The sequence below is a fragment of the Chiloscyllium plagiosum genome, chromosome 24, assembly GCF_004010195.1.
Source record: "Chiloscyllium plagiosum isolate BGI_BamShark_2017 chromosome 24, ASM401019v2, whole genome shotgun sequence".
Lineage (NCBI taxonomy): Eukaryota > Metazoa > Chordata > Chondrichthyes > Orectolobiformes > Hemiscylliidae > Chiloscyllium > Chiloscyllium plagiosum.
Window position 1 is genome coordinate 37,695,098 of NC_057733.1, and position 25,360 is coordinate 37,720,457.

Consider the following 25,360-nt stretch of genomic DNA (forward strand, 5'->3'; position numbering starts at 1 on the left):
GTGTCTCAGAGGTGTTCTCTGAAATGTTCCGCAAGTAGGCGGCCCGTCTCCCCAATGTAGAGGAGGCAACATCGGGTGCAGCGGATGCAGTAAATGATATGTGTGGAGGTGCAGGTTGGATATGGAAGGATCCCTTGGGGCCTTGGAGGGAAGTGAGGGGGGAGGTGTTTTGCATTACTTGCGGTTGCTGGGGAAGGTGCCAGGAGTGGAGGTTGGGTTGGTGGGGGTGTGGGCCTGACGAGGGAGTCGCGTAGGGAGTGATCTTTCCGGAAAGCTGATAGGGAAGGGGAGGGAAATATATCCTTGGTGGTGGGGTCCGTTTGGAGGTGGCGGAAATGACGAAGGATGATACGATGTATCTAGAGGTTGGTGGGGTGGTAGGTGAGGACCAGTGGGGTTCTGTCCTGGTGGCGATTGGAGGAGCGGGGTTCAAGGGCGAAGGAGCGGGAAGTGGAGGAGATGCAGTGGAGAGTATCATCAACCACGTCTGAAGGGAAATTGCAGTCTTTGAAGAAGGAGGCCATCTGGGTTGTTCGGTATTGGAATTGGTCCTCCTGGGAGCAGATGCGGTGGAGGCGAAGGAATTGGGAATATGGGATGGCGTTTTTACAGCGGACAGGGTGGGAGGAGGTGTAATCTAGGTAGCTGTGGGAGTTGGTCGGTTTATAGTAAATGTCCGTGTTGAGTCGGTCGCCCGAGATAGATGAACTGTTCAACTTCCGCAGCTACACTGGCACCACCCCCCACCTTTTCCTCCGCTAGGGATATTATAAAGAAATATTACAAATGAATGCAAATTTTTTAATCAAAGCTTGGCCAATTGGAGACAATATTCGCCAAATGATGGGCCTTAGACTTCTACATCTGTCTTTCTCTGCAATTTTCATTTTCCACTGTTTGGGGAGAAGTTAGATTATCTTTCTCAGGACAATTGTGGATGTTCTCACACTTGTCCATATTAAATTTCATTTGCTATATTTGTACCCAGTCACTTTCTTTTTTCCTCTCCCTTGAGAACTTCTGCTTCCTGTATGTACTACAACCACCATTCCAAGCTTAGTACCACTTGATGGCACATAACTCTATGTCTTCAACCAAGTCAGTAATGGATATTGTGAAAAAATTAAGGGCCTAGATCAGATTTCTGAGAGACCCCACTTATCCCCCCTCCCAATCTGAGCACAGAGTCTCCTTTCTGTCTCCCAACTTTCAATCAAATTCTCTCGCTCAAAGACTTATTCATAAAGGAATAACATTAGCAATTTTGTGGTTAGTTGAACAAGTCTGATATTAGGAGAAGTTTGAAAGGTTCAAATGAATGATATTTCCTAATGCTGTCATTTCTTCTGCACTCCAAAACCAAGTTTTGGGGACCAGCAAGTCTGGGTATTTATTGATCCTCAGTTCTATGATAATGTCGATTACCATTTTATTTTATTAATGCTGCATATTAAACATTATTGTGACTTTATAATTTGCATTAAATTCCAGGATAAAGTGCAAGACTTGCAAGATTAATGAAAATATTCCTTGGTAATGAAAATAAGGGAATTGTTATGGAAGGTTTTTAGTGGCACATATGTTTCTAGGAATCATTCTAATCTGGAGAATTGGTCATGTCCTTTGTTTCACACGTTCCATGGAGTAGGCTGATATTAAGAGAGCAATATTAACTTTATTTGTACAACGTTGAGAAGTTGCCTGTCCAAACTGGTCAGGATAATTCAAAGCAGCATTTTCTTGTGGCCAACTATTTGGTAAGAACAAACCCCTTTTGTAATTCATCATTGTGGATTTCAGCAAACTATCCTCTTTCATTTCAAGGATCAGGGTGAGGCAAGGCTGTTATCGAGATTCAGAAAACACAGCCACAATGGGTACTTGATGGATAATACTGTATTGCACATGGACCAGCTAGAAACAGTGTTTTCAGGGATCAGATTTGGGGTAGTAATCATGATAATTGATTAAAGACCTTGGCCACACCTGCATTCCTCAATTACATAGAGTGGAGGGATTTCTGAGTAGGTTACTTTACAGACTGGCAGAGCAGATGGATTTGGTGTAAACTGTTGGTGACAATATTGCAGTGATTGAATGTATTATTCCATCGTTTGTACACTAATGCTGGATGTAGAGCAGCAAGAGAAAGGACCGAAAATATAACCAATAAATTGCTACAAAATAAGTATATTTATTTTTTACTTGTTAAATCATCACTTTAACTTATTTCCAGAGCTAGAAGGAGAATGCAGGCATTTTTGGCAAATGATTCTCTGCGGCTCCAAATCTTCATCATGAGTGCAAATCAGTTTGTGCACAAAGCTATGGACATCCTCGTATCTGCTGCAATTAGGGGCGATCTTGATCCACGTAGAGCAAACGCCTACATCAAAGAGGTATTCTTTTTACTTTATACATTAAAGAATCACCAAATGTGGAAAGTGCATGGTACATGGTACAGTTTTCCCTCTCACAAACACACTGTTTAATTGATAACTGCCATTTACTATTTATGATAATTTTGAATTGATATATTGCTGGAGTGACTGCCACCATCCACCCAGCTTTGTGGCACTAATAAACAGGGAGGGATCTCCATGGAAAACACCCAATATAACAAACTGTCTTTTGTTATAAATGCAAGCCCCATGAAAGTTGAATCTTCAGAGTTAAGGCTAACATTGCTTCACTCTTCTTCCTTATCTTCCACGTGATCTATACCTGGCCATTCACTGCTAGGCCAGCAGGACAGGTGAGACAACAAGAGGAATAAAAGGAGTGGTGGAGAGATTGAGAGAGTCACTGTGAGATCAGTGGGAAGGGCGAGAGCACAGTGGGAAATGAAAGGAGCATCAGAGAGAGTAAGCCACTGTGGGACCAATGGGAGGGTGTGAGTGTACAATGGGAATAAAAGCATCAGTGAGAGAGATTCACAATGTGACCAGTATGAGGTAAACAAAGCAAATCAAAGAAGAAAACAGGTTAAATGATTCATCCGTGAGTATCTTACTTTTCTACGTGTATTCATGTCAAATTATGATTTGGAGATGCCAATGTTGGACTGGAGTGAACAAAGTTAAAAATCACACAACACCAAGTTATAGTCCGACAGGTTTATTTGGAAGCAGTAGCATTCAGAGTGCTGCTCCTTCATCAACCACCTGATGAAGGTGTTGTGTGATTTTTAATCATGTCAAATTAGGAGCTGTGAAATTATGAATTTAAAACTGGTCATTACAATGGTAAGGGAATTAATAAGATTATAAACTCAGAGTAAGATCAGAGCTATTAAGTTAAATCAATAGTTTAAACGGACACTTGCTGGTTTCTTATAGTGGTAGATGTTTCCAGATAATACCTTTGAAAACTTTCTTTATGCTTTTCATGATTTTCGTGAGGTTCTTGATAAGGCTTTCATTAGCTTGTGAGATAGATCCCGATTTTTGAGGCAAGGTTACAAGGAGACAATCTTCTGTATTATTGTGTTAGTTTCAGTGTCCTGGAAAGAGAAAATGGCTTTGCATTTAAAAGAAAAAGTACTTTCAAAGTGTGGGGATGGGTACATGATGGACAATTATGGCAACCAAATGTATGCACAGCAAAATTCCATCCACAGTGATGAGATAAATGACGACATCTGGTCTGTTGTTATAATATTACTAAAGGGATAAACAATGAAACAGCTTAGGTGGGAAAGCTCTGGTGCGTACATGGTAAAGGCTACAGGCAAGATGTTTCAGAACCGCCTTGCCTTTTCAATGCCACAACTTACTTACATGACATGGAGTGAACCAATTGCTTGAAATTGATTTTGATGATGGTGGGAATCTTGGGTAGAGAAATCAGATTATCAATTCATCACTTTTGGCTGAAGACACTTGCAGAGATTTCAGCCTCATCCATTCTTTTGCATTGGACAACTCGGAACATTGGAGGATGAGCAGGCTGACAGGGCCCTGTCCTGTTAATTCATTCATTCTTCAGCATCATTCTTGACTGGAAATGGCAGGGCTGCAGAGCTTGAGACTGATGCACTGATGTGAAACACTGCCCCACACATGCAGAATGATGTTGTGCATCTGCACCTCCTGAACTGCTGACAGAATATATATCTCTATAAAAGCAATATCTTCCTTCAATCATTTTAAAGTTGCTCCATCTGCTTTGCTAGGTCTATTTAGACTGTGGGAAGTTTCCATTAGTATCTTAATCAATCTAGAGATATACTGGTTAAACCAGGGCCCCATTATTTCATGCTTATTGCATTTTTCTTCAGTACAAATGTTTCTGTTTGCATGAACTTGTTTTTTTTAGATTAGATTAGATTACTTACAGTGTGGAAACAGGCCCTTCGGCCCAACAAGTCCACAGCGATCCTCCGAAGAGCAACCCACCCAGACCCATTCCCCTACATTTACCCTTTCACCTATCACTATGGGCAATTTAGCATGGCCAATTCACCTAACCTGCACATCTTTGGACTGTGGGAGGAAACCGGAGCACCCGGAGGAAACCTACACAGACACGGGGAGAATGTGCAAACTCAACACAGACAGTTGCCTGAGGCGGGAATTGAACCCAGGTCTCTGGCACTGTGAGGCAGCAGTGCTAACCACTGTGCCACCCTCTGCTGCCATTTCTCATCCTCCTTGTATTAATTTAGAAATGGTTCAATTTTTCAACCTGATGAATAGCTCTCATCTATGTTGCAGAAATTACTATCTGGCCATTTTAAAATCAGGACATTGTACAGAAGTAAGGGGAGAAAGGAGGGGAATGGCTTTAATTCATGATGCTCACTTGGAGATCCAGCACAGACATGATGGGCAGAATCACCTCCTTCTATATGTAACAATTGTGAGATTCTATGTTTGTTTGTGACAGAAAAGTTACTTTTGAAATGTTTGGTTTTTATTTCACAGATATTGCACATAATATTATTTTATGGCCAAATTAATCGTCCTAAGGTTGATCCAGAAGAAATATTGCAGGAAAGTAACCATCAATTATCTGCAAGGTATTCAGATGTCTTTGAAATGAGCTGCACCCACATTCCAAAACGTCCCCCTTTCACAGTGCTACTTAATGCGGTAAGTTTGGAGATGACACCAAAATTGGTGGGATAGTGGACAGTTGCAGAGTACAATGGAACCTTGACCAGCTGGGCCAATGGGCTGAGAAGTGGCAGATGGAGATTAATTTTGATAAATGCGGTGTGTTGTGTTTTGGTCAGGCAAATCAGGGCAGGACTTATACAGTTAATGGTAGGGCCGCGGGGAGTGTTGTTGAATAAAGAGGGCCACTATACCTCAGGTGAAGGAAGAGGTTGAGAAGGAAAGTTGTTCATGATAACCTCAACTGGTGATAGGAATTGAACTTATGCTATTAATATCACACTGCTTTACAGACCAAACGTTCAGCTAACTGAGCTAAATCACTGCCTAGTAGCTTTACATTGTAGGATAGTTGTTCACAATATGCTACATTTGTCATTGAAGGACGACTTGTGGAATGACCTGGAGCATTGAGAGAAAGGATTTTAAAAATGTGAGCAGGAACGTAGAGATTGCCGGGGCGGTGGTAAGATTGAGAGGGAATTTATAATTATAACTGAAGGAAAGAATGTGGTTAAGGTAGACTATTCCCAATGGGTTCTGAAGAATGGCAGAACATGTGCTTGGTAAGTTAAAGGGACACATTCCTGCTCTTTCTGGTCCTCAAACCATTGCTGGAGAAACACTCATTTGCTGATTCCTGCATTAATTGACAGGTTTCCTGAGCCCTGGGAAACTTGTCCAATGCTGCTAAAATTAAGTGGTTGCCATGATTTGACAATTGCATTTAAATATTATAATTACATCCTGCCTCTCCAGGTGGGGAATCCTCAGTCACATCACCAATCTGCTGTAGTCAAACCTGAATTAGATCCGTTCATGATGGTTGCCCTAAAAGTTTATCTCAATCCCTGACTCTTTCTTACTCCTTGTGAGTGAGCAACCTTCCACTCACCCTATTTTCTAATATACCTGGGTTTGTGGGATTTTGCTCTGTGGTAATGATCTTCCCTAATTGTCTGTTTAGCTACAAACGAATGTGAAAACTAATTTGTCAAATGCTTTAAGTTTAAAGGAGTTAAAGAAATGTAAGTTGTTAAGTTATTTCTTATTTTTACATTGTACACATTTGTTTTACAGATTGTTGACATTGTCAGAACAAGACATGAAGATTATGTTTTGCCATGTCTGTTGTCGACGATAAATGATATGGAAGTTCCTAATGGTAACACAATATGCCGGAATATTTTTGTATCAACAGTTATTAACTTGTGCTATTTTTCTGATCAGTGTATGAGAAGTAGAACACCCAATTACTTTGGTGCTTCAGTGTCATGTAGAGGAGCTAGACAGAGAAAAATAATGATCGATATATTGTGCTACCATACATGGCACCGTGATATTAGCTGGGCAGTATGTGTTGCAAATCAGTACAATGAAAATGCCATTGAATTTCCTCCTCGTGTCCGCTCGATGGCATTTAACATATACACTAATGGACAAAGAACTCAGGCAAACCAACGTGTTGATAATTCTCTGGCTAGGTTCAGGGGTCGCCGAGTGCCCAGATTTCTTGAAATTGCCAGCCAATTTGGATCCTTAGTTCCCAGAGCACCTTGTGAAAGATGCTTTGAAATGTTCCCAAACATTCAGTTTTATCCATTTCCACAAGCTCATGAACATGCTCATTGGGAATATGGAAACTGTGCAGAGTGTGAATCACTCAGCCAGCTTCTGAAGTCTCATGAGCAAATTGTCACAAGGCTGCATCGTAACCAATTTCAAATTGGACGTGATGACTTAATAAATGCAAAAAATAGACGACTTGAACAAAACCTCCAACAGTTAGAGTTTAGATTCAGGGGTGTAGTTCCATTTGAAGGTAATCAATTATAAAGGCATCTGCCTGGAAAGATTCCTAAATTGAAAGCACATTAGAATACACAGTATGTCATGTTCCTGATCAACCTACTAATAAGTATACTGCTTGTATGCAGCTCTGGAGTATTACTATGGCTTTATACAATTAATTCAATTCAATGGACAGAAATTCTAGGGGACATATTATCAGTATTCAAATTTGCATTTCCTCTGTTAATTGTTTATCTGGAAGGTTATCCCCGTGCAGTACATCAAACACAGTATGTGCACTTCTAAAGGTTAAAAACAACTGATTTTCTCCAAGCCACGGTGGTGATGGGTCATCACTAAACTGGAACTGTGGAACTTCTGCAAAAATTTGAAAATTAATCATGTCACTATTTTCAAATAGTCTAACTTCTGTAATTCAATCAACTGTTGTACAGTTTATTGTTGCACAGAAACTGGTCATTTCTAACTCAAATATCCCACTAAATGCAGATAGGAATACTGAATGGCCAATATAACTTCTTTCCACCATTTGCATAATATTATAATATGCTGGTCTTCAACTTTACCATATATCCTGAACTTTGGCAAATAATGGGGGGAATGGTATACTCCCATTTAGAATATCTTATATTGATCTGCCAATGATACTTTAACTTATTTCTAGAATTCCATGTCTCATTCAGATCACTTAACACATGCTTAACAACAGCATAGCAATAAAACATTTATGATGTCCCACTGAATCTGAGACAAATATACACTGAAATCATCTTCCTCTTAGAATTAGAGCTCTACTCCTTTACTGAGAACAATGCAAAGCAAAAAAAACTGGGCAAACACAAGTTTAAATGGAGATAAAAACTGCATTGGTTAAGTTTTCAAACTGCAAGCTTAATTTAGATTTGGCTTACTTTTCAAATATTCACTGTTATAGCATTCTTTTACAATATCACTGTTATAGATTGCTCGTCAACCTTACAAAAATACACTAGCTATCGTTTTCACGTTAATCTGCCAAAGAATATGATACATAGCTCATCATCTGTCTTAGAGACTGCTGAAACATTTGGGAAGATTAATACAACAACTATTTCTAGTTCCTGTACTTTCGTTAATTAGGAGAGACTTGTGAAAACAGTTAGCTTCAAGCTAAGGATAACCACCATGTTGGTAGTTTATGGAAAACAACGCGCTTATAGTCAATGAAGTTATATTTAAAGGTTAAAGGGTTTGTCTGGTACCTGATCTTCTTAACCAAAAACAGAAATTGCAGGAGAAACTAAGCAAGTGGCAGCATCTGTGGAGAGGAAGCAAAGTTAACACTTGAGGCCACAGACCCTTCATCAGAACAGGTAATAGCTGAGTAAAAGGAAGAGGAATTTTATTCCTTGCTGTCACATGGTGTACTACAGAGCACCTATGTATGGAGAGAGCTTATTTCTTCTTTTAAGCAAAATTTTTACATTAAAGTTGCTCACCTTTAATTATATCATAAGAACAAAAATTACAATGAGATAGAACAGGACAGTGGCTCAGTGGTTAGCACTGCTGCCTCTCAGCACCAGGGACCTGGGTATGGTCCCAGCCTTGGGCGACTGTCTGTGTGGAGTTTGCATCTTCTCCCCGTGTCTGTGTGGGTTTACTCCGGGTGCTCTGGTTTCCTCCCACAGTCCAAAGATGTGCAGGTCAGGTAGATTGGCCATGCTAAATTACCCATATTATTCAGGAAAGTTGAGTTTGCCATGGGAAATGCAGGGATAGGGGAGGGGGGAGGGGTCTTGGTAGGATGCTCTTTGGAGGGTTGCTGTGGACTTGGGCTAAATGGCCTGTTTCCATGCTGCGGAAATTCTAGAGAAAACCATAGCTTTACAGTAAACTTCATAGTAATATGTTAGACCTATTCCAGCATAAAGATCTTTTTCACGTTTGCCTGATAAACGTTATCCTTAGATTAAAATTGTTTCAATCTTATATTCCAATTAAATATGTTGCATTCTGCAAAAAGCTTGCAAAAAGTATTGAACTGTTTGCTTTTAAGAACTATCGAAAGTCTTCTGGAGAATTTGTTGGGCAAGGCTGGTTTGTGTAGCTAATCTTTTTTTGCCTGTGTTGATTTGTTGGAAAACAATAAAGAAATAATTACCTGAGTGCTGAAGCCATGAATAATTTGTAGACATCAGCTACACTGAAAGCTGTTGGTGGAAGAATGTCAATTGAATTCTCCCAAAGCTTTTTGAATACTATATGCTGTAATTTTATCATAGTCAATGAAAATAAATACGCAGTATTATGCAGAGAAAATTCCAATGCTCAGTGTTTTTATTTGAGTAAAATGATAAGAATAACTTGTGTTCATTAAGACATGACCTCAGGACATCACAAAATAACAGATAGAGTTGTCCCTGGCTAATTTTCTATGCAATAAACACTCACAAACATTGGTGTGATAAAAACAAGGTCATGTATTTTGGTCGAGACAAAAAAAAACTGCAGATGTTGGAATCGAAAGTGGACAAACAGGAGGTTGGAAGAACACAGCAAGCCAGGCAGCATCAGGAGGTGGAGAAGCTCAATGAAGTTAAGGAGATAGTGAAGCTGGAGAGTTCTATACTGGGGCCTGGTTGCTCGATGGGAGGGATGAATATGGGTGGTAGCTGGAAGGAAGGGTTGGAAGGTGGAATGGAAGGTGGGGTGGGGGAGGGAAAATGCTAGAAAGGGAACCAGGGGATCGGCGGAAAGGTTATATAAAATTTGAGAACTTAATGTTTAGTCCTCCTGGCTGCAGGATGCCCAGGTAGAAGGTGAGGTGTTGTTCCTCCAAGTTGCGGTCTGATTGATTGCAACCGTGGATAGACATGTCATAGAGTCATAGAGATGTACAAAATGGAAACAGACCCTTCGGTCCAACTCGCCCATGCCCAACAGATATCCCAACCCAATCTAGTCCTACCTGCCAGCACCCGGTCCATATCCCTCCAAACCCTTCCTATTCATATACCATCCAGATGCCCTTTAAACGTTGCAATTGTATTAACCTCCACCACTTCCTCTGGCAGCTCATTCCAACATGTACCACCCTCTGTGTGAAAAGGTGGCCACTTAGGTTTCTTTTATATCTTTCCCCTTTCACCCTAAACCTATGCCCTCTAGTTCTGGACTCCCCCTCCCCAGAGAAAAGAGTTTGTCTATTTATCCTATCCATGCCCCTCATGATTTTATGAAACTCTATAAGGTCACCCCTCAGCCTCCAATGCTCCAGGAAAAACAGCACTAGCCAATTCAACCTCTCCCTATAGCTCAAATCCTCCAACCCTGGAAACATCCTTGTAAATCTTTTTTGAACCCTTTCAAGTTTCACAATATCCTTCCGATAGGAAGGAGACCAGAATTGCAAGCAATATTCTAAAAGTGGCCTAACCAATGTCCTGAAACGCCGCAACGTGACCTCCCAACCCCTGTACTCAATACTCTGACCAATAAATGAAAGCATACCAAACGCCTTCTTCACTACCCTATCTACCTGTGACTTCACTTTCAAGGAGCTGTGAACCTGCACTCCAAGGTCTCTTTGTTCAGCAACACTCCCCAGGGCCTTATCATTAAGTGTATAAGTCCTGCTAAGATTTGCTTTCCCAAAATGCAGCAGCTTGCATTTATCTAAATTAAACTCCATCTGATTAAGATTCCAATGTATTAGAGTCAAAGTCAAAGAGATGTATAGCATGGAAACAGACCCTTCGGTCCAACCCGTCCATGCCGACCAGATATCCCAACCCAATCTAGTCACACCTGCCAGCACCCAGCTCATCTGAGGTAACCTTCTCACTGTCCACTACACCTCCAATTTTGGTGTCATCTGTAAACCTACCAACTGTATCTCTTACGCTCACATCCAAATTATTTATATAAATGACGAAAAGTAGTTGGTCCACCATCGATCCTTGTGGCACACCACTGGTCACAAGCCTCCAGTCTGAAAAACAACCCTCACCACCACCCTCTGTCTTCTACCTTTGAGCCAGTTCTGTATCCAAATGGCGAGTTCTCCCTATATTCAATGAGATCTAATCAGTTTCTCATGAGGAACCTTGTCAATCACCTTACTGAAGTCCATATAGAAAATTGTGTAGCGCTCTGCCTTCATCAATCCTCAGTGTTACTTCTTCAAAAACCTCAATCAAGTTTGTGAAACATGATTTCCCACATACAAAGCCATGTTGACTATCCCTAATCAGTCCTTGCCTTTCCAAATACATGTGCATCCTGTCCCTCAGGATTCACCCCAACAACTTGCCCACCACCAACATCAGGCTCACTGGTCTATAGTTCCCTGGCTTGTCCTTACTACCCTTCTTAAATAGTGGCACCACGTTTGCCAACCTCCAGTCTTCCGGCACCTCACCTGTGACTATCAATGATACAAATATCTCAACAAGGGGCCCAGGATTCACCTCTTGAGCTTCCCACAGAGTTCTAGGGTACACCGGATCAGGTCCAGGGGATTAATCCACTTTTATGCATTTTAAGACATCCAGCACATCATCCTCTGTAATATGGACATTTTTCAAGATGTCGCCATTTATTTCCCTACATTGTATATCTTCCATGTCCTTTTCCACAGTAAACACTAATGCAAAATACTCGTTTAGTATCTCCCCCATCTCCTGTAGCTCCACACAAAGGCCACCTTGCTGATCTCTGAGCGGCACTATTCTCTCCCTAGTTACCCTTTTGTCCTGGATGTATTGTAAAAACCGTTTGGATTCTCCTTAACCCTATTTGTCAAAGCTATCTCATGTCTCCTTTTTGCCCTACTGATTTCCTTCTTAAGTATACTCCTACTGCCTTTATACTCGAAGGATTCATTCAATCTCTTCTGTCCATACCTGACATATGCTTCCTTCTTTTTCTTAACTAAAAGCTCAATTTATTGAGTCATCCAGCATTCCCTATACCTACCAGCCTTCACTTTCACCTTAACTGGAATATACATTCTCTGGACTCTCGTTGTCTCATTTCTGAAGGCTTCCCATTTTCCAGCCGTCCCTTTAAATGCGAACATCTGCCCCCAACCATCTTTTGAAAGTTCTGGCCTAATACTGTCAAAATTGGCCTTTCTCCAATTTAGAACTTTTACATTCCATTTATCCTTTTCCATCACTATTTTAAAAGTAATAGAATTATGGTCACTGGCCCCAAAGTGCTCCCCCACTGACACCTCAGTCACTTGCCCTGCCTTATTTCCCAAGAGTAGGTCACGTTTTGCACCTTCTCTAGCTCGTACATCCACATATGAATCAGAACATTTTCTTGTAAACACTTAATAAATTCCTCTCCATCTAAATCCTTAGTACTATGGCAGTCCTAGTCTATGTTTGGAAAGTTAAAATCCCCTACCATAACCACCCTATTGTTCTTACAGATAGCTGAAATCCCCTTACAAATTTGTTTCTCAATTTCCTGCTGACAATTAGGGGGTCTAAAATACAATCCCAATGGTGGTCATCCCTTTCTTATTTCTCAGTTCTTCTCAAATAACTTCCCTGGATGTGTTTCCAGGAATATCCTCCCTCAGCACAGCTGTAATGCTGTCCCTGATCAAAAATGCCACTCCCTCTCCTCTATTGCCTCCCTTTCCGTCCTTCCTGTAGCATTTGTATCCTGGAACATTAAGCTGCCAGTCCTGCCCATCGCTGAGCCATGTTTCTGTAATTGCTCTGATATCCCAGTCCCATGTTCCTAACCATGCCTTTTGTTCATTTGCCTTCCCTGTTCGGCCTCTCACATTGAAGCAGTTCAATTTATCAGTCCTACCTTGTTCTCTGCTTTGTTCCTTCCTGCACTGACTGTTTGACTCATTCCCTTTCCTGACCATACCAGTGTCAGGTTCATCTCTTTCCTCACTATTTCTCTGAGCAATCTCCCTGCCGGTATATTAATTCAGGTGCAATCCGTCCTTGTACAGGTCACTTCTACCCGAGAAGAGATTCCAATGACCCAAAAATGTGAATCCTTCTCCCGTACACCAGCTCCTTAGCTGCACAATCATCTGCTCTATCCTCCTATTCCTACCCTCACTAGCTCGTAGCACCAGGAGTAATCCAGATATTAAAACCCTCGAGGTCTTCCTGATTAAATTCCTGCCTAACTTTCTATATTCTCTCTTCAGAATCTCAACCTTTTCCCTTCCTATGTCATTGGTTTCAATGTGTACAATGACCTCCTGCTGGTCCTTCTCCCTCTTGAGAGTATTCTGCAGCCTCTCTGAGACATTCTTGATCCTGGCACCTGGGAGGCAACACACCATTCTGATTTCTCGCAGCTAGTTGCAAAACGTCTGCCTGTACCTCAGGCTAGAGCGTTTCCTAACACTATTGATTGCTTGGAAGAGCCTGTCTCGATACTAGAAACTTGGCTGTTCGTGCTACATTCCCCTGAAAATCCATCATCCCCCATATTTTCCAAAACAGCATACTTGTTTGAAATGGGGAAAGCCACAGAAGACTCCTTCACTACCTGCCTACCCCGCCTACCTTTCCAGGAGTTAACCCATCTACCTGACTGTATCTGCAGCTTTCCTCCCTTCCTATAACTGACACCCACCACTAGCTTTTGTGAATTCCTCACTGCCTCTAACTGCCACTCCAACCGATCCATGCGATATGATTGGAGCCCCAACCAAAGACACTTCCTGCAGACATAATCATCAGTAACATGGAAACTCTCCCTAAACTCCCACATCCAACAGGAAGAGCATATCACTCGACAAAAGGCCATTTTTACTCCTTCACAGTCTCAGACCCAGAAAATCTAAAAATCTATATTACAGGCTAACTTAGTAGTTATGGTTTATATTTTTAAAATTTAATCAAGAGACAAATCTCAATACAACATAATCAAGAAAGAACCTACTCTATTCACTACTGTAGACTTACAGCAAGGTTACATGTTAAAAACTATGCACTTATCTGTTCCTGTGCTGTGAGCTCTCCCACACAGGTTCCTCCATGGTCAACTGGTAATTTCGCTGTTTGTTAATTTTTCCCAGACACACTTCAACATCCAGAGATACATGAACTCAAACAGGAAAAGCAGTAATTGCGCAGATTCATTGTCTTCAACTTATCATACATACTCTCCCCAAGTATTATTATAAACTGCAACATCAACTAATAGACTACAGTGTTGCAAACTCCAGCTATGACTTGATTCATAAGCCTCTGGATTCTGGCTGAATATTCTTTAACCCAAATCATGTCACCTGACATTGGTCTAACCCATTTGTTATAACAAAAACAGAGATTATTTTCACCCTTCACTTTAATGGCACTGGCAAGTATCAATTCAAGAATTGATATCCATACAACTTTCCAATCATAGAATTGGGTACAATTCTATTTTCATGAGAGTATTCACCTGTTTATAATCTATACAAGGTCTAATTGATCCATCCTGTTTGGGAACTGCTTTGACTAGGTTCAACCAAGTGATTCTACAACATGTATTGAATTTGTTTCCACCCATGCTTGTTTTTCTGGTCAACATGGATGTTGTTTTAATGGTCTGTTGCTCCCAGCTCCAGATCATGTTTGGCTAATGTAGAACACCCAGGTGTATCTCTACAAATTACCTCATAATGGATCCTCCTATTGCCCTTTCTCTAAATATGAGAACCATGATGGGGCTACTAATGACAGAAAAGCTGCGGCTCCACAGGCTGTCAGCAAATTACTCATTGTTTTTAATTTGCCACAACGTTGCTTGCCTTCTGTCCACATACTGGAGCCAGCAGATCAAATGAGTCAAGCTTTTCAAATAGAGGCATGATGTAAGAAATGCTTGCCTTCAACTTCAAAAGAACTATGTGGCATACATTAATGAGGTTTTGAAATATCTAATGAACCTACAGCATCAAATATTGTGGAATTCACTGACTCCAAGAACAACAAATGTGAAAACATCTTCATATCAGAAGTTATAAGTTATTGTTGTATTTTGGATGTTACTGCCAGTGAAAAGACATCAGACAATTATTTTGGTGCTTTAGTGTCAGGTAAAGGAAAGCAGTAGAAAGAAATTATGATTGATAATTACACTGTCAAACATGGCACCAATACATTAACCTGAGAATATGTATCAGCAAAGGGTTTAATGAATTAGACTTTGGTTTCCTCCTGAAGTTCAAGGCAGATCTGTTAAGTCAAAGCCTCCACCTGTCGATAAAGCACCAGGCAGTCAGAGTGATCTCCCATAAAGGGTTCAGGCATACAACTCTCTTGGACCTTATGAAATGTGCTGTGATATGATATCAATGTTAATCCATACTTCAAATTTGGTAAGCCAGCTTCTACATGCTAACCAGCAGATTACTGAGAACATAAAATACTTGATTCCTTCAATTGAAACAATGGATATCTTTTGTGACTAATTTCAACTATGGAAGACTTGAAAAAAAATTCATATTATTATGATTTAATATGGGATGTCAGTTGGAATTTTATGATCAAAATCAATAGATATTACAGTAACTGGAGAGATTCCAGTATTAATGACACATGATACCAATGTGTTGATGAGTAATCCTGCTACATGTACATGGCTGTGGAGTTTTACACCTTTAGCTGTAATACACAATATATTGGGGAGCATATTCACAATTCTCCAGTTTGTGCTTCCTTTTGGTATTTATTCTTTTTATTTATTCATCCATGGAATGAGGGCATCACCAGCTAGGCCAGCAATCATTGACAATGGCTAGCATGCCACATCCTCCATTCCTCCATTGACCAATCAGGTTGTACCCTCTACCTGTCTTCACCTGTCCCCACTTCACCACCTTGCTCCCACCTCTTTATCTGCAGTTCCCTCTAAACGCACCCCCAGTCCTGAAGAAGGGTTGCACCCAAAACATCGACTTCTCCACTGCCTGATGCTGCCTAGTTTGCTGTGTTCTTCTAGCTACCTGCCTGTCTACATGCCACCTTACCCAGCTGTGATGCTATTTTCAGGAACCTATGCAGTTCTATCCAAGATCACTCTGTACTGTATGGCACCATTCATAAGGTTCTGCCATTTACTGTAAGTTTGGCCCTTACATTTGATCTCTGAAAATGCATCAGCTCACCCTTGTCTGGATCAAACTCCATCTGTTAAATTCTCCTCCCAACTTTCCAACTTATCTATATCCTGCTGCATCTTTTGACAACCTTCCCCACTGTCCACAATTCCACCAATTTTCATATTGTATTATATGGCAGGAAGTATCTTCGAGAGAATACTGACTTCGCTTGCTTCTCTACAGGCCATTGCATCAAAATGTGTCTGCACATTCTACAGGCAGGCAGTTTGATATTTGACCCAAGTTAAATTTTAACAGTTTGTTTACATTATTGAGCACAAATAAACCTGTTTCTAAAACTGTCAATAAATTTCTAACCTAAGATTGTGATCTGGTATACAATGTATGCGTAAGGTTTGTTTTTACTTTTCAAGGAAAATGCTTGAATTATGAATGCTGTCTCCTTTAAAAATAACAGGACAACAATTGGAATACAACACTTTGCAGAAGAATTCAAGATATAACACACAGCTTTAAGATCTATTACAGTTTTCTGTTTCACTCTGATCTGTGAAACTTTGTGGTATTAAATCTATATTGGGGAGACAGGCCGCCTACTTGTGGAACGTTTCAGAGAACACCTCTGGGACACCTGGACCAACCAACCCAACCACCCCGTGGCTTCCACTCCCCCTCCCACTCCACCAAGGACATGCAGGTCCTTGGACTCCTCCATCGCCAGACCATAGCAACACGACGGCTGGAGGAAGAGCGCCTCATCTTCCCGCCTAGGAACCCTTCAACCACAGGGATGAACTCAGATTTCTCCAGTTTCCTCCTATCGCATTTCCAACGCCCCTCCCCCAAGTCCCTCCTCCCTACCTTTTATCTTAGCCTGCTTGGCACACTTTCCCATTCCTGAAGAAGGGCTCATGCCCAAAATGTCGATTCTCCTGTTCCTTGGATGCTGCCTGACCTGCTGCACTTTTCCAGCAACACATTTTCAGCTCTGATCTCCAGCATCTGCAGTCCTCACTTTCTCCCTGGTATTAAATCATATCAGCTTTATATTCCGATGTGTCTCAATTCATTTCCATTCAGCAAAGAGTTTAACCTACACTATTAGTATTTTACAATTATCAAAATATTTCCAGTTTGCTGAGCAAGAGAAGATTCTGGAAGTTTTTATGTTAGCACTGTTTTGAGTTTTTGATTACAACAAAAATCTGGTTTCTCAAATGTACAACACCCATCAGGAACCAATCAGCCTAACTGTAATACACTACTCAATCATCAAACACAATGTAAATAAATAGTACACAAAGGGAATTACATTTCAAATGTTTTTATTTTAAAAGATCCATACATTCAGTGAGAACAAAACATAATTTTCCATTCAAATTAGTGTGTCATTTCCAATTGGCATTAAGTACACAGTGATGTTCACATAATCATATACACCTAATTGACATTTCCAGGTAAATTAATGAGAGGAATTTAAGTAAATCTTACTGGTAAACAGATATATCAAAGATTGTTCACATTTAAAGTATTTGGAATTAGCTAAGTTGGCGAGGGTAATGCTGACAATGTGGGTTTGATTTCCATTCAGGTATGATCCTTCTTCCCCTTTCCTTGAGAGTGGAAGGTAATCACAAGGTAGAAACATCCCAATGCTCAATAGCCTCTGCATCAATCAATGCTTCTCCTAACCTCACTCCTAATTGGCTTGTCCCTGATACTGCATCCCCGGTTCCAGAACCTTCCTGCTCTCATGCCCCCAACCAGCCAAGATGAGCATGCTTCCTGCATATACCTTGTTCATCCTTCTAATTATCTTATAAATTTCTTTGCAATCTTCTCTAATTCTTCTAAACTCTAGAGAATACAGGCCTGGTATCCTGAATCTCTCCTTGAAAGTTAGTTCTGTATGACAGGAATTCATCTGGTACACCTCCACTGAACTCCCTTTGTAGAAAGTACAGGGCGACCACCGTATCTGCGGAATCGTTTTCCGCAGTTTCAGTTACCCACGGTTTACCCTGGCCCAAACATATTACAGGAACATTCCAGAACCAGGGACCGTGGGCTGCCAGGAAGGTACCTTTCCCATTTAAATGAATGCGGTTTTGGGCTTCTGCGGTAGGTCTTGGAACACATCCCCCATGGGTACGGAGAGGGGAAGAGGATGACTGTCTAGTCACCTTGTGATGATGCTGTCACTTTAAAAAGGTTATTTTGTCCTTTTTTTTTGAAGAGAGGTTGTAAAAGTCAAGATACCAAAGTCTGGTTTAACTATTGTAGGGAATAGCCAGTTCAGGTTTTTTCTAGTTTGTTTTAGCTATAGCAGTCACAAGATGTTGTGGAGAGATACAAGCTTCCGTAAAGAATTCCTGACCGACTTTACATGAAATCTCTTTGGATGGCGTTCCCTCCTATCTGTAATAACCTGTGTTTGAATTTACCTTTTTGCCAATGGTGTGTTTATGGAATGTCACTGTTATGGAACAGTTAATTAGGAATAGTTACTGTATTGGGCCGGTTAAGTTTTCCAATAGTTTACTTATTCTAAATTCTACTTTCTTTTGTTCCTATTTCAACTGTAGTGTTTAAATAAATTCAGTTTTGCTTAAAGCCCAGTGGTTTGACCAGTTGCATCACACCTGAAACAACCACTTCACATTTACCTTTAAAACAAGAAAATGTTCAGGTCTAGACTACCATCTTATATTATTTTGAGGGATTCTGGCCTGGTGCATGACACAAGGGAAACAAAACTGTGCACAATGCTCCAGTTGTGGTCTCACACTCATGAAATGGAGAAGGTGTTATAGCGATTTTACAGCCTGGTTGCAATATTTTTAATGTAGTAACTTGTTATTGGTGGCACGGCAAATATTTACAGGCAAACTAATCATTATTTAATATTCACACTTTATTTTCTTGGTTTTGTTATATTTTTTGTCTTAAAAAAGGAGTTTGAACTCCCTGATGACTGAACGGACAATTTCAAGAGTGGATCATTGAGCAGTTGTGGAGGAGATGGGTAACAGGCCATTTTACAATTTTAGATAAGATTTGTAACTCAGGTTGTAAGTTTGCTCACTGAACTCATAGATTTGTTGCCAGGCGTTTCGTTACCATGCTAGGTAACATCCTCAGTGAGCTTCCATTGAAGCATTGGTGTTCTGTCTCGCTTGCTGTATGTTTCTTGGCCTGTTGCAGTGGGTGATATCACTTCTAGTTCTTTTTCTCAGAGGTTGGTAAATGGGGTCCAAATCGATTTGTTTGTTCATGGAGTTCTGGTTTAAATGCCACACCTCTCGGAATTTCCATGCGTGTCTTTAGTTAGCCTGTCCCAGGTTGGATGTATACACCCAGTCAAACTGGCATCCCTCTTCATGGATACTAGTGATAGTTGGCCATGTCTTATGGTGGCTAGTTGGTGCTCATGTATCCTGGTGGCTAGTTTCCTGCCCATCTGTCCAATGTAATGTTTGTGGCAGTCCTTGCAGGATATTTTGTATTTGATGTTTGTTCTGCTGATTGTTGGTACTGGGTCCTTTAAATTAATCAGGAGTTGTTTCAGTGTGATGAGAGGTTTTTGGGCTACCATGATGCCTAGGGGCCAGAGTAGTCTGGTCATCATCTCTGAGATGTCTTTAATGTGTGGCAAGGTGGCTAGAATCTCTGGGTATGCTGTGTCTTCTTGTTTCGGTCAGTTGTGCAAGAATCGGTGGTCTGCACTTTTCAGAAACCCATTGTTCCTGAATACACTGTGTAGGTGTTTTTCCTCAGCTTCTCGTAGTTCCTGGGTTCTGTAGTGTGTTGTGGCTCATTTAAATAATGCCCTGATGCAGCTCCATTTGTTGGTATTGGGATGATTGCTCCTATAATTGAGTATCAATAATACAAACAATATTACTAATACCTATTCACATCAATAAACATCACCCGAGCCAAAGAAACACTGACCTCACTGCTAGACGAACCAAGGGCACAAACACCAACTCCATCAGCATCCTCAAAACTTCCTATGCCTCACAACCCACTTCACCTTCAATGACAAGATCTACAAACAAACCAATGGGATCACCAATATCAGGACTCTTAGCAGAAGCAGTTATGCAGAGGTTACAACGAACAGCCCTTCCCATGATTCAGCCCAAGCTTTGGGTCCACTATGTGGATGACCCCTTTGTCATCACGAAACGCAACAAATTAGAAAAAAACCCACTAATACGTAAACAACATCCTTACTGGTATAAACTTCACTAAAGAGAAAGAGAACAACAACAGACTCCCCTTTCTAGACGTCACATTGGGATGAAAAGCCAATGGAGAGCTACACACCAGCATCTATAAGAAAGCCACACACACTGACCAGATACTCAATTACAGGTGCAATCATCTCAACATCCGCAAAAGGAGCTACATCAAGACATTATTTAAATGAGCCACAACAAACTGCAGCACCCAGGAACTATGAGAAGTCGAGGGAAAACATGTATACAATGTATTGAGGAACAACAAGTACCCGATAAGCGCAGACCACCAATTCCTGCACAACAGACCTAAACGAGAAACACAAGCCCATAGACTCTAGCTGCCCTACCATACATTAAAGACATCTCAGAGATGATGATCAGACTATTCTGGCCCCTGGGCATCATGGTAGCCCACAAACCTACCACCACACTGAAAAAGCTCCTGATGAATTTAAATAATCCTGTACCAACAATCAGCAGAACAAATGTCATATACAAAACATCCTGCAAGGACTGCAGCAAACATTACATTGGACAGGTAACCAGGAAACTAGCCAACAAAATACATGAGCACCAACTAGCCACCAAAAGACATGACCAACTATCACTATTATCCAGTGTCGAGGGTGTGGTACTGGAAAAGCACAGCAGGTCAGGCAACATCCAAAGAGCAGGAGAGTCGATGTTTTGGGCATAAGCCCTTCATCAGGAATGACGCTTGTGAGCCGGGGTGGGGGTGGGCGTGCTGCGAGATAAATGGAAGACAAGTGGGGCTGGGGGGAAGGTGGTTGGGAATGTGATAGGTGGATGGAAGTGGGGTAGAAGGTGATAGGTTGGAGAGGAGGGTTGAGTGGATCGGTAGAAAGGAAGATAGGTCAAGAGGGCTGTGCTGGGTTGGCGGCTTGGGATTGGGATAAGGTGGGGAAAGGGGAAATGAGGAAACTGGTGAAATCCACATTGATCCCATGTGGTTGCAGGGTCCCAAGTTGGAAGATGAGGTGTTCTTCCTCTAGGCATCAGATGGTTACGGTTTGGCGATGGAGGAGACCCAGGACCTGCATGTCCTTTGTGGAGTGGGAGGGGGGAGTTGAAGTGCTCAGCCACGAGGCGGTGGGGTTGGTTGGTGTGGATGTCCCAGAGATGTTTTCTGAAATGATACTCAAATTGGCATTCAGTGTCTCCGACGTAGAGGAGACCACATTGGGTGCAGTGGATACAGTGGATGATGTGTGTGGAAGTACAGGTAAATTTTTGTTAAATGTGGAGGCCTTGGACAGAGGTGAGCGTGGAGGTGTGGGTGCAGGTTTTGGACTTCCTTCAGTGTCAGGGGAAGCTGCCAGGAGTGCAGGGGGGTAGGCTGGTGGGTAGGGAGGTGGGGGTGTGGATCTGACAAGTCGCAGAGGAAACGGTCTCTCCGAAACACAGAAAGGGGTGGGGAGGAAAATATATCCCTAATGATGAGGTCTATTTGTAGGTGGTAGAAGTGGGGTTGGTAATGCGATGTATCTGAAGGTTGGTGGGTTGGAAGGTGAAAGGGACGAAGGGGATTCTGAACGTTTTACGTTGGGAGGTGTGGGTTCAGGGCAGAGGTGCATGAAGTGGAAGAGATGCGCTAGAGGGCATCGTCATCCACATGGGAGGGGAAATTGTGATCTTTGAAGAAGGAGGCCATCTGAAATGTTCTATGATGGAATTGGTCCTCCTGGGAACAGATGCAGCGGAGGCGGAAGAATGGGAATAAGGGATGTTGTTTTTCCAGGTGGCAGGGTGGGACGAGGTGTAAGCCAGGCAGCTGTCAGAGTCAGTGGGTTTGGAGTAAATGTCCATGTTTAGTCGGTTGCCAGAAATAAATTGCCCATAGTGTTAGATGCATTAGTCAGAGGGAAATGGGTCTGGGTGGGTTACTCTTCAGAGGGTTAGTGTAGACTTTAGATTAGATTACTTTACAGTGTGGAAACAGGCCCTTCGGCCCAACAAGTCCACACCTACCCGCCGAAGTGCAACCCAATCATACCCCTACATTTACCCCTTTAACCTAACACTATGGGCAATTTAGCATGGCCAATTCACCTGACCCGCACATCTTTTGGACTGTGGGAGGAAACCGGAGCACCCGGAGGAAACCCACGCAGACACGGGGAGAATGTGCAAACTCCACACAGTCAGTCGCCTGAGTCGGGAATTGAACCCGGGTCTCTGGCGCTGTGAGGCAGCAGTGCTAACCACTGTGCCACCGTGCCACCGTGTTGGGCCAAAGGGCCTGTTTCCACACTGGAGGGAATCTAATCTAAAAAGAAAATGGCGATGAGGAAGGGGAGGGAGGTGTCGAGATGGTCTAGGTGGATTTGAGGTCAGGGTATAAGGTGTTGTGAAGCTGCTGAAATGTCCAAACTCCATGTGGGAGCATGAGGTAGCACCAAAACAGTCATCGATGTAGCAAAAGAACAGGTGGGGGTGGTGCTGGTGTAGCTGCAGAAGATGGACTGTTCCACGTACCCGATGAAGAGGCAGGCAGAGCTAGAGCACATTCTGGTGCCCATGGTTACCCCTTTGGTTTGGAGCAAGTGGCTCAGACGATGAGGTTGGAGGCTGTGAATGGACTTGGAGTATGAGGTTGGACAGTTCATCAACTTCAAATATCCTAAATTAATCTAGTTCCATTCACCAACATTTGGCTCATATCCCTTTGAACCTTGACTGCAGATGCTGGAAACCATATTCTGGATTAGTGGTGCTGGAAGAGCACAGCAGTTCAGGCAGTTTTGAACCTTTCCTATTCACATACCTATCCAGATGTCTTTTAAATATTATAATTATACTAACTTCCATTATTTCCTCTGGCAGCTGTTCCATACACGCTCTGCCCTCTCTGTGAAAAGGTTGCTCCTTATGTCCCTTTTAAATCTTTCCTCTCTCACTTTAAAATTATGCTCTCTAGTTTTAGACTCCCCACCCTAGGGAAAAGACCTTGTCTATTTACCCTATCCATGCCCCTAATGATTTTATAAACCTCTATAAGGTCATCTCTCAGCCTTGAATGCTCCAAGGAAAACAGCCCCAGCCAATTTAGCCTCTCCCTACAGTTCAAACCCGCCAACCCTGGCAACATTCTTGTCAATCTTTTCTGAATCCTTTCAAGTTTCACAACATCCTTTTATAGCAGGGAGAACAGAACTGCACAAAGTATCCAAAAGTGGCTTAACCAATGCCCTGTACAGCCACAACATAACCTCTCAGCTCCTATATTCAATGCACTGACCAATAAAGACAAACATACCAAATGCCTTCTTCACTATTCTATTTACCTACGATTCCACTTTCAAAAAATTATGAACCTGCACCCTAAGGTCTCTTTGTTCAGCAACATGCCTCAGTATCTAATGATTGAGTGTGTAACTGCTGCCCTGATTTGCTTTCCCAAAATGCAGCACCTTGCATTTATCTCAATTAAACTCCATCTGCCACTCTTTAGCCCATCTGATCAAGCTACCATTCTACTCTGAGGAAGATCTTCGCTGTCCACTACACCTCCAATTTTGGTGTTATCTGCAAACTTACTGACTATACCCCCTATGTTCACATCCAAAACATTTATCCGAATGATGAAGGGTGGTGGACCCACCACCGATCCTTTTGCCCACTGACACCTACATCACCTGCCCTGCCTTATTGACCAAGAGTAGATCAAGATTTCCTCCTTCTCTGGCAGGTGCATTCACACACTGAATCAGAAAATTTTCTTGCACACATTTAACAACCACCTGATGAAGAAGCAGTGTTCTGAAAGCTAGTGCTTCCAAATAAACCTGTTTGACTATGACCTGGTGTTGTGTGATTTTTAACTTTGTACATCCTAGTCCAATACCGGCACTTCCAAAGCATTTAACAAAGTCAAGTCCAAGTCTTTAAATATTGCACTCCCTGTTTATGTTTGGAAAGTTATAATCCCCTACCATTACCACCCTATTATTCTTACAGACAACTGAGATCACCTTACAAATTTGTTTCTCAATTTCCTGCTTACTATTGGGGGGTCTATAATACAATCCCAATAAGGTGATCATTTTTCAGTTCTACAAACATAACTTCTCTGGACATACTCCCAGGAATACCCTAAGTACAGCCATAATGTTATCCTTAATCAAGAATGTTACTCCCCTTCATCTCTTGCCCCCTTTCTGTCCTTCCTATAGACCTATACCCTGGAACTCCCGTCCATCCCTGAACCATGTCTCTGTAATCACTATGATATCCCTGCCCCATGATCCCAACCATGCCATGCGTTTGTCTGCCTTCTCCGTTAGGCCTCTTGCTTTGAAATAAATGCAGTTTATCAGTCTTAACTTGTTCTCCGTTTTGTTCCTGCCTGCCCTGACTGTTAAACTTGCGCTTTTTTCCAACTGCACAGGCTCAGACCGAATCCTATCTCCTTGCGTCCCACCCTTACTAGTCTCAATCCTCCTGAACAGCTCCAGCAAATCTTCCCATCAGTATATTAGTCCCAATTCAAGTGCATGCCATCCTTCTTATACAGATCATTTTTACCCCAGAAGACATTCCAATGATCCAGAAAATGTGAATCCTTCTCTCCTGCTCCAGCTCCTCAGCCATACATTCATCTACTCCATCCTCCCTTTCCTACTCTCACCAGCTCATGACAGCAGTAATTCAGACATTACTAGCCTCAAAGAAGTACTTTTTAAATCCCTGCCTAGCGCCCTATATTCTCTCCTCAGAATCTTGTCCTTTTTCTTCCCATATAGTTAGTTCCAATGTGTAAACAACTTCTTGCTAGTTGCTCTTCTGTACTGTCACCAAGATATTCTTGATCCTGGTGCCACAGAGGCAACACACTTTGTGATGTCTCATTGTCACCTACAGAAACATCCATCCGCACCTCTAACTAGGGAGCCCCTATCACAATTGATCGTTTGGAACCTGATGTACCCCTCATTACATTAGAGCCAGTCTCAGTATCAGAAACTTGGCTGTCAATGCTACATTCCACTGAGTTCCTCATCCCCTACAGTGTCCAAAACAGTATACTTGTTTAAGATGGGGATAGTTACAGGAGACCCCTGCACCACATGCCTAGCTTTCCTTAG

General features: G+C 41.9%; 1 protein-coding gene across 2 annotated transcripts in view; it reads left to right on the top strand.

The window, feature by feature from the left end:
* LOC122562194 overlaps positions 1 to 8,527 on the top strand; it is a 13,337-nt gene extending 4,810 nt beyond the window's left edge. For both annotated transcript variants that reach the window (XM_043714859.1, XM_043714860.1), the window contains exons 2-4: positions 2,237 to 2,399; positions 4,926 to 5,093; positions 6,198 to 8,527. In XM_043714859.1, the coding sequence (XP_043570794.1) occupies positions 2,250 to 2,399; positions 4,926 to 5,093; positions 6,198 to 6,953 (1,074 nt within the window). In that variant the 5' untranslated portion in view covers positions 2,237 to 2,249 and the 3' untranslated portion in view covers positions 6,954 to 8,527. The remainder of the gene's footprint in view (positions 1 to 2,236; positions 2,400 to 4,925; positions 5,094 to 6,197) is intronic.
* Positions 8,528 to 25,360: the final 16,833 nt, after the last annotated feature.